This window comes from Tamandua tetradactyla, chromosome 23 (assembly GCF_023851605.1).
Source record: "Tamandua tetradactyla isolate mTamTet1 chromosome 23, mTamTet1.pri, whole genome shotgun sequence".
Lineage (NCBI taxonomy): Eukaryota > Metazoa > Chordata > Mammalia > Pilosa > Myrmecophagidae > Tamandua > Tamandua tetradactyla.
In genome coordinates, this window is record NC_135349.1 from 21,458,836 (window position 1) to 21,469,542 (window position 10,707).

The window sequence follows — 10,707 nt, forward strand, 5'->3', positions numbered from 1 at the left end:
GTATGGGATGAAACAGACATAATAAATCAGTCAGATATCTTAAAATTGAAATAAGCCATATATTATGGAAAGCATGGCTCTATGTTTGTGGTCCAAAAATCTTAAACAATTAGAGGGATTTTTCAATAAAGCAGTAATATTATATGTGCAAATTTGGCCATAAATGTGAATATATATTTCAAAGGAAAAATTTTAAAAAGCTAATTTCAGATAAGAAGAAGCTATAATGGTCATATAAATAATATAATCCTCAATATTAAATGAATATATTTAATAAATATATATTTATATACATTAAATAAATATGTCTACTTAAATAAATTTATTTTAAAAATTAAATAAATATATTTATTATTTGGATTACAGGCACAAATCAGCCTTAGTAGTAGGAGTGTTTTAGAAACCATTCGACACCAGAAAATGTACATCATTTACTGAAATACATCATTGATTTCAGCCATACAGATACACTCACTGAACCACATATTAATTATTATTAATCAATTCCCACTTAACTGGACTCCAGCAATGCCTCCAGACACTGCAATGCAACTTTATATTGGAGAAGTCCAATGGAGCAGAAGACTGAATGGAAAGAGAAGGTGGTCTTCATTGATCAGGGTTATGGTCACCATGCATTCACAACATATACAGAAACCAATCACTGCATGACCATTTTGTTAAGGCCACACCCAGGGCATTGGTCATGTCCTAAACTTTCAGTTTCATTAGCACCATATTAACTGTCCATCTTTCATTCAGGATATAAAAATGCCACAAGAAATCTCTTGCAAATATTCAACTTTACTATTGAAATGGTGTAATTACATTGGTAGATAAAGAGCTCAATATTTCTATATTAACTCATAAATGCTTTATATCCACAGATATGCTTCAAATAATTTTGGTTCTATTTAGAGTGTTGTCAATGTTGTATCAGTGCAAAACATGTTCAATACTGCTCCTTCAATTTGGGGAAAAATTATTTTAGCTTCAAAATCATATGTGGTGATTATTTTCTATCTACAAAGGAATATTCTCTATTTTGTCTACAAATATCAAGATTAGATAATATTACATGAAAGTTAATAACAAACATTCCTGTTTCTCTCCAGAAGACATAGTTGGATAAAATGGGCCAACAGAATCTGACAGTGCCATCTGAATTCATTCTACTGGGAGTCACAAGGTGCCCTGAGCTGCAGGGTCCCCTTTTTGGGGTCTTTCTCCTCATCTACATGGTCACCCTGGTGGGCAATCTGGGAATGATCATCCTGACCAAGCTAGACTCCCGTCTCCACACCCCTATGTATTTCTTTATCAGACACCTGGCTTTCATTGATCTTGGCAATTCTACCGTCATTTGTCCCAAGATGCTGGTAAATTTTGTTGAAGAGCAAAATACCATTTCTTATTATGCCTGTGCCACACAGCTTGCCTTTTTCCTTTTGTTCATTATTAGTGAATTTTTCATGTTGTCAGCCATGGCCTATGACCGCTATGTGGCCATCTGCAACCCTCTGCTCTACACTGCTATCATGACACAGAGGGTTTGTTATTTGCTCGTCGGTGTCCCCTACCTCTACAGTACCTTTCAGTCTCTGATGTTCACCATTAAGATTTTTACATTGACCTTCTGTGGTTCTAATATCATCAGCCATTTTTATTGCGATGATATACCTTTGTTACCCATGCTGTGCTCAAATGCAAGAGAGCTAGAATTGTTGGTTATAATATTTTCAGCATTTAATATGATTTCTTCCTTACTCGTAGTCCTTGTATCCTATGTGCTCATCCTGATAACCATATTTCAAATGCATTCCCCTGAAGGAAGGAAAAAAGCTTTCTCCACATGTGCTTCTCATCTGACCGTGGTGGTTGTATTCTATGGAACTCTATTATTTATGTATGTACAACCCAAATCATCTCACTCTCTTGATTCTGAAAAAATGGCTTCTGTATTTTACACTTTAATTATCCCTGTACTTAACCCCTTGATTTATAGCTTAAGAAACAAAGAAGTTAAAAATGCTTTCCAGAGGGTCTTTAGGAATTCATGCAATAATTGCGTTTCATATTCATGATAGAATAAGTATGGTAAAGGAATGTAGATGAAAATATTTTTGACAGATATAATTTCAATATCTTTGGTTCTTAAACAGGGACTAGTTATAAGGCACAAACAGATCACTTCCCTTATATTCAGAAATTAGCCTTCATAAAAGGTAACAATTAAATATCAAGTCTTCTCAACTGTATTATTAGAGGTTCTCTAGAGAAATAGACTGACAGAAGATTTATATTATTGAATAAATATCAAGAGAGTTTTTATAAGAATTGGCTCATGTGACAATGGTGAATGCAAGTGTGATTTTTATCAGGCAGGTCATAAGTCGTGAACTCCAATGAAGGGATATTGAATCCCCCAAGAGAAGAAGGCTGCCTGCAAAAGTGATAGAAGTTCTTTCTGATTCCTGTCTACAGTGTTCACTTTAAGGCCTCCAACTGATTAGAGGAGGAGACGCCTCTCATTGCTGAAGACAATGTCCTTATTGATTGTCGATATTGTCATGTGTAGTCACTGTGGTTGTTCAAAGCTATATTTGATCTGAAAAACATGATCTCAATTCTAATCTGTTCATGTGGTTGTGCATCCAGTTTAAGTAGGATCTTCTGACGTGGCTATCTCATTAATGGTATGAGCAGCTCATTAGTAATGGGTCTTAATCCTCTTCTTACTGGAGTCCTTAAAAGGAAATGAAATTCAGACAGAAAGAAAACCACAGAACCAAGTTGCAAAAATCAACAAAACTTGGAAGAGAAGGGAAAAATCAGCAGACAATGTCCAGTGTCTTGCCACGTGATGGAGGAAACATGACACTTGCAGCTATTATTGGGAATAAAACATGAACTTGAAAATACTGGATTTGGACATTTTCCTTCCTTCAAACTGAAAGCTGATTAATTTCCAGAGTTTAAACCAACCCATTTCATGGTATCAGCTTTCAGCATCTTATGAAAATAAAACAGAGTTAATCAACTGACTAATGATATAACTCTGACAGCAAAATATTCTCACAACAACAATCAAAGCAGTATTTGCTTAAGTAAACATATGTTTGCCATAACCTAACCAAATTGACATGTGACTTCAATCCTTGTTTCTGATTATATGATTCATTACGTGGTTCCACAGAAATTCATGAGTTCTCTGATGGGAAATGTATTATTGTATTCATCAATAAAAAATATGTTTATGTAAGTTTTGTTTAAAGACAAATATTTATCCAATCTTCTTTTCATTTTGTTTTCCCTGCCCTAAAATAGTAGTCAAACAAAGTTGGAGACAAAGATTTATCTCTGTCTTCCTAAGACACAATAAAGTGTTCTTTTATTCCTTATGTTATCAGTGATTTCTACAGTGGTGATCATTCCCTTTTATCTGTGCTGTCCTCTAACATATGTGAAACAGATGATTTTTATCAATTAGCTGTGGGTTTTATTTCCTTACTTATGAGAAACATTGTGTGCTACATACTGATTCTCATGGCCATTTTTCATATGCAAAGATATCTGTTAGGAAAAAATGAATGGATAATGAAGGGGTGCAATAAATAGGGTGTGTGAATTTGGATTGTAGCAGAAAGAAAAAAAAGAAATTTAAGATATTTTATTGGGATGATCAAAAGATATATTAAAGGTAATAGTCAAGGGAGAATGTGATATAAAAAGTGAAAGATACAGGGAAAAATGGAAAAGTTTGACATACTTTCACATCCATATTTTCAATGAATTGGAAATATTGCACTGGTAAAGAATGACATGTCAACAGGAAAATTTACTCTAGGATAATTTTTTATTGCTCAACAGTCAAACATCTTTAGAAAAGATGGAAATGGTGGCTTTCATGAATAGAGGACTATAAATGGATGATGAGGTAAATTCTATTGAATGAATACACATTTAGCTGTAGTGTTGTACACTTTCCAAATAATTTTCATTTAATCACAACACAAATTTGGGAAGAAATATTTATATCATTTCAAATTTTTCCATATTTCAAACAAACAAACCAAGCATCTGACTATTCTAAATACTTTTCTCATTCCATTCACATCATTAAAGGGACTAAGTACAAGAGAAAATGTGACTCTAATCACAAACATATAAGTAAAAATTAACATAATGCTGACAGTGCTCCGTTTTTTATCCAATCTCCACATAGACATTGGGCCTCTATTCTAGAAAAGTTCAACTTTTTACATTTAAATTGGAATTTTACCTTTATTTTCTGATAAATTAAATCTCATGTGACAGAAGTACAATAATATACATCTCTAATAATGAACTAAAGCAGAAACATCATCAGAATGATTACATATTTTGACAAGAACTGAAAGTTTGAGAAATTAAAGCATTCAATTTCAGAAAAGGTACTGTAGTAAAACAGAAGAGAATACAAAATGCTATATTTGGAATATATTATTATTTCATGAATAAAATTAGAAATTTAGTTCGAATTTACATTACAATGATAATAATAGTATTTTATATGCAGCTTGAATGTAATAATATAATATGGTATAGTATAGCATAGTGAAGTATAATATAATATTACAAAAATGATACTTAGGATATCTAAAATAAAATTCAAGTCAATGTGATCTAAGGATTTGACATTTATTACAGCAATAAAAAGAAAACTGAGCTCAAGAACATTGATTTCAGAGTTCAAAAATGTGTGTGTACATGTATACACATATGCAAATATATAGTATGAACTAAATAGGTAATGACTAATGTAAATAACATATAGGGTAGATTTTTTTCCACACATTTTTTCCACCCTTTGTGTCCTGTGAAAAGTACTGTGAATATTTTCTCATAAATATTTCGTTGACTTGTCCTAAGTATTTGCCAAATTGTTTTGTGTACATACTTAGTAAGAGTTGTGGGTCATATGATCATTCTGTGCGTAACTTTTTTGAGGGGGAATCAAATTGTTTCCCACGGTGGCTGCACCATTTTGGAATAATACAAAATGGACAGGAGTTCCAATTCCTGCACATCCTCTTGAACACTTGTTCTATTCACTCCTGCTTGTGCTTAGTCTATAAATGAAACCCTGGGCAGATAGCCAGGAGTCTTAACAAAAAAAAAAAAAAAAAAAAGACTTTCGCCAAAACATGTTCTTATCAGGATCAGGATTCCTTCCTCTCCCATTACCAAATTATTTTCAGAATTTGTTTTACAGGCAAACTCAGCTGCCAGCAGAGCATGTGCAGATGTAGATAACTAGAGCCTTGGATGCATATCCTCACACTACAGCTTCCGTTGGTTTATGTTAAACTTCTGATAAACAAGCTGGTTTAGGGTTTGCAAGCTCAAGATAAGTGATTTACCTGGTTAACTACTGGACAAGTATCCATATATTCATACATCAACTGTAATGATAACAAACATTATCCACATATTTATACATCAAATATAATGATAACACAGATTAAAGATAACTGGTAACACTCACCAGTTAATTGGAGCTTTTTCATGTCTTTATTTTCTGCTTCTTGAGCTTGTATACACAGAGATACTATCTTGCATGGACCCTGCACATTCAGAAATTAAATGCCTCCTTATACATTAGTTTGAATAAGCATTTTCCAGATTTAAAAAATACATATATTTATCTAATCATGATTATTACTAAAATAAGAATTGAAAATTGTCAGGAATTAAATCAAAATGCAAACCATGGTCCATTGATCCCAGATGCAAATTCTTCACTTATTTCTCCCTTTTTTTAATCTATTGGATTTTACTTTATGAGAAACACAAACTGAATATAATAAAAAAGTATAAAATTGCATTTTCCAATCAAATCAATTCTGTTTATGATGTTGTCTTTGACTTCTACCCCAAGAATATTTAATGTTATGAATAAATTTTATTTTCTGCATTTACATTTTATATTATGCAGCTGAGATTTAACATTTTTATCATATATTTTATTTTTCCATAGTTTCTTTTATTAGCATCATAATCTTTGCATCAAGATACATAGAAATGATGACAGGTTTCTTTTTAAAGCTTAGTGTTAAATATTAACTATATTTACACATTTTAATTTTGCATTGCTCTGCCAAGAAAAAAATTAAAACTCAGGTTATTTGAAGACTGACCATACTTTCATGATCAGCCAGGCTACATAAAAATTGGTGACTTTGTTCTTGCTGCTTTCTGTACAGACTCAGGGTCCAGAGAAATGGGACCACATTATCATTGTCTGCTACAAAAATGGACAGTCTGTTATAAGCCAAGTTACAAAGTAAGGATGGGTATAAGGGAAAAACATTTTCTTTCAGTAACAGGATCTCTGAAGAGTACCACTATATCATTTTTCCCCAAAATGGTTTGAGGAGGGGGCGTGCTGGTTTGAAAATCTATGTATGCTAGTAAAGCCATGTTCTTTAATCTTAATCCAATCCCTTGGGGACAGGCCTATTGTAGAATGGGATCTTTTGATTAGGTAACTCCATGGAGATGTGATCTGCCTAAGAGTGGGCATGACCTTTTGAATAGATTATTTCCAATGTGCTGTGGCAGTAATGAATTTTTCTATACATTTCACGGTTTCTTGATTACCTTGAAGAGATTTTCCCAAAGACTCCAAATTTTCCGTATGGAACAAGAAGCCATTCTGGCATTAGGATATTGAAGCTTGATGGGTCACAAACAGACTTATAACATTTACCATTTTGTCTGAAGCATCCAAGTGGTTTATTACTTAATTTCATATATAGGGTTGAGACCAGCGAGAAATTTTAAGGAGATTCATTTTTAAATTAGGGGAAAAATTCGATCCCTAACTTAAAAATAATTTACAAAGAATGACTTCTATTGTAAATTTCTGTTCTTAGAGCATACAAGCCTGAACCCAGCCTCATGGTGTCCAACAAGATCCCCCTCTGTCTAATTTGAGATCTGCTTCCACACAATAGATGTGAAACATTGAGTACAGCCAATACAAGGTTGCAAAAGAACACAGTTGAAGAATTTGCAATGATGTTTTCAAGACTTACTATAGACCTACAGTAATAAAAATAGTATGGTATTTTATAATGATAGATATATAGATCAATGGAACAGAATTACAGTGCCTGCACATGTCCACATATTCATACTCGACTGGTTATCAACTAAGAAGACAAAGCAATTGAATCATATCCAGGTTATATATAAATATTCCTACAAATCAATGATAAAAAGACAGCCCATTAAAAATAGACAAAATATTTGAATAGACATTTCACAGAAAAAAAATGAATGGCCAATAAACATGAAAAAGACCTGGTATCTTATGTTATCAGAGAAATGCCATAATATTATCAATGAAATATCACTTTTTACCCATTAGATTAGCTAAATTTAAAATAATGATATTACCAAATAACTGCTCTGGAATCATCCAGCATTGATGTTTAGATGATTGATGCTTGGTAGAACCACTTCAGAAAACAATTTGGCAGTTTCTAATAAAGTTAACATAGGTCTACCATATGTCTCAGAAATCTCCTCCTTACCCAAGAAGAATGAAAGCATATGTGCAGAAAAATACTTCTGGTTTTGTTCTAGTTTTCTAGCTGCCAAAATGCAATATACAGAAACAGGATGGCTTTTAAAAAGGGGAATATAATAAGTTGCTAGTTTACAGTTCTATGGCCAAGAAAATGCCCCAATTAAAGCAAGTCTATAGAAGTGTCCAATCTGAGACATCCAGGGAAAGATACCTTGGTTCAAGAAGGCTGATGAAGTTCAGGGTACCTCTCTCATGTGGAAGGGCACATGGTGAACATGGTGTCATCTGTTAGCTTCTTCTCCTGGCTTCCTGTTTCATGAAGCTCCCTGGGAGACATTTTCCTTCTTCATCTCCAAAGGTCACTGGCTGGTGAACTCTGCCTCTTGTGGCTGTGTAGTTCTTCTCTGCTCTCTCTGAATCTCCATTCTCCAAAATGTTTCCTATCTTGTAGGACTCCAATAAGCCAATCAAGACCCACCCAAATGGGTGGAGACTTGTTGTCACCTAATCCAGTTCAACAACCACTCTTGACTAAATCACATCATCCAGGGAGATGATCTGATTACAGTTTCAAACATACAGTATTGAATAGGGATTATTCCACCTTTATGAAATGGGATTTTGATTAAAACATGGCTTTTCTAGGGGGCATACTTCCTTTCAAACCAGCACATGTTTTAGTATTCATGTTATTTTTATTCATAATAATTTGAATGTGAAATAATCTGTCTTTAAACAGAAAAATATGTTTAAAATTATGTTATATTCATAAAATCAATACTACTCAGCAACTAAATTGAATCAATTACTGATGTATCCAATAGCAGGGACAAATTTCAATAGCACTGAGTCAAGTAAAACTAACCAGTCAAAAATAGACTATATCATTTTATATAATGTTCTAAGATAGTTACAATTAGTCTCTGGTGAAAGGAATCATATCAGATATGGCCTGAGATATCATGTGGTAGATTAACTGCAAAGAGATATCAGGGAACTTTCTGGGGTGATAGAAATGTGCTGTTGATTAGGAACAGGTGCTTTCATTTGCCAAATCTTGTCCATTAACACTTGCAGTCTGTGCAGTTTACTATGTGTAAATTATACCATGATTTTTAAATAAGCCATTGTAAGGTAACCTTTTGCTTATTATTTTTATTTCTTCTCAGAAGCTTGCCCAAAATTTCTATGTAATATACACAAACTAAGTTTTAAAGATTGTATTTTGCTAAATATATACCTCTATATTTTACTAAATAAATTTCTGAAATGTAGATTTAATTCAATTCCAGTATTTTCTCATACTGAATAATGCCCTCATGAAGGTTTTTGTTTACACATTTTAATAACTTGATTATTTCTGAATAATTGAATTCAGAAGTATATTATATGCCCAATGAAAAGATATGTTTTTCTAACTGATTTTGGATTTGAGGAGAGAAGTTTAGAATAATTATGTTCCTCTGTTCATGGCACATCATCATCAGTAGGTCTGGCAAAGTGCATCTCTTTTTAAATCTATTTATTTCCTTTTAATTGTATTCCACCATCCATTTCTTCTGCTGCACCTGAATATATTAATGTGAGTCTGTTTATTTTCTTGTTTACTTACAAATATTTGTTTCTGTTAGATTTGCATGCATTTTTATTTTTGCATAAATGGCTTCATGCCATAGAGCTCAACTTCCATATTTAAATTTAAAGTCAATAGGGGACATCTTATGACAAACCAGAAAGGAAGTATTACCACAAAGAGTACTTATGCTCCACAAATGAGAACTGTCTCAGGGACAATTCCTTTCTATATAATCCTATTAGCCATCACATACATAATTTTACAGTATAAATATTATTTATATATACAACTGCTTTATATATATATAAAGTTTCAGTGTTTTGAAATTGTCTGTATCTAGAAATCTGAAGATAGATTGTAACCTAACAAATGAGTTTTGTTTTAAAATACTGTTTGAGTTTTTTCTGGTAGTTACCTGCTACCTTTTTCTCACCATAAATACAAGAGTAAAAAAAAAAAGTGGAGTAGTAGAATATTGACTGAGGGTTGTTCTTTGGAAGTGTCATTCTTCTTTTAACCTCTACTTCACCACAATCCCTTAAAAACTGTTCATGGTAATTGTATTCCTTGAGACAAAAGGGGAAAAAAACAACTACAAAAAGTGATATAGTGATATTATTTATCCTTAAATCACTGCGTAACTAAGTATCCTTGAATCACTATGTAACTAAATAGATATAATTTGCCCTGATTTGACTGCTAGATATTTGGGTCTCAGCTCTTCAACATGCTGTTTTTACAGAAATCAATCCCCAAATACAAATGAGTTCTTTTGTGAGCTACAGTTAAACATTGTGTCCCTTAGATGCCATGGAGTTTGAGTAACTTCAATAATTTAGACCTGGGCTGTCACAAAGAGATCCCAAAGGGTACATGATTGAATTCCTACAGGAGTTCCTGTTAAAGAACTAACGAATCACTACTGGTACCTTCTCCATGGAGGTAAAAGGCAACTGTGTATTCTAGAATCACAGTGCTTCAGAGTCTCAAAGGTTTAGAAAGCTCCATCAACTCTCACTGCTTCAGTCAAGTAGAAACACGCATTAAGGGCTTGAAGCAGATCTTCTATTAGAGGTGGGTAGAAATTATTTGTCTTCTCTTTTTATAATGGACATTTAAAAAACTCTAAAACAAGTTACCTAAAGGATCCACTTGACCCTGGGTGCTAAGTTTGATCAAGTACTACAATTCTTCAACTCAGTTTTATTCCCAAGATTTATAGCTATTTTGGGAATAGAGGCTGACAAATATGATCCAGCTATGTATGTCTCCAAAATAGAACTGCTGTCATTATGTCTTATGCATTTAGATCAATTATAACACTACTAAGACAATGGATTTTTGCACAATGAAACTGTGTATATCATAGTAATTTTATAATGTTAACAAAAATAAAATTGCATATTTGAAAGGATAGCCTGTGAGGTTAAATTAGATATTCAATTACTCAAACTAAAAATGGTGCCAATATTTTGAGAATAGAACCATTGACTATAAACACTTTCAAGAAAATTATTCATTAAATATGATAGTATACACTCAGATACACATAGAA

General features: G+C 32.8%; 1 protein-coding gene across 1 annotated transcript; it reads left to right on the forward strand.

Moving 5' to 3' along the window:
* Window positions 1-1,133: 1,133 nt before the first annotated feature.
* LOC143666706 (olfactory receptor 8K5-like) lies at window positions 1,134-2,084 on the forward strand. The gene has a single exon (XM_077140299.1). The coding sequence runs from the start codon at window positions 1,134-1,136 to the stop codon at window positions 2,082-2,084; it is 951 nt and encodes a 316-aa protein (XP_076996414.1).
* Window positions 2,085-10,707: the final 8,623 nt, after the last annotated feature.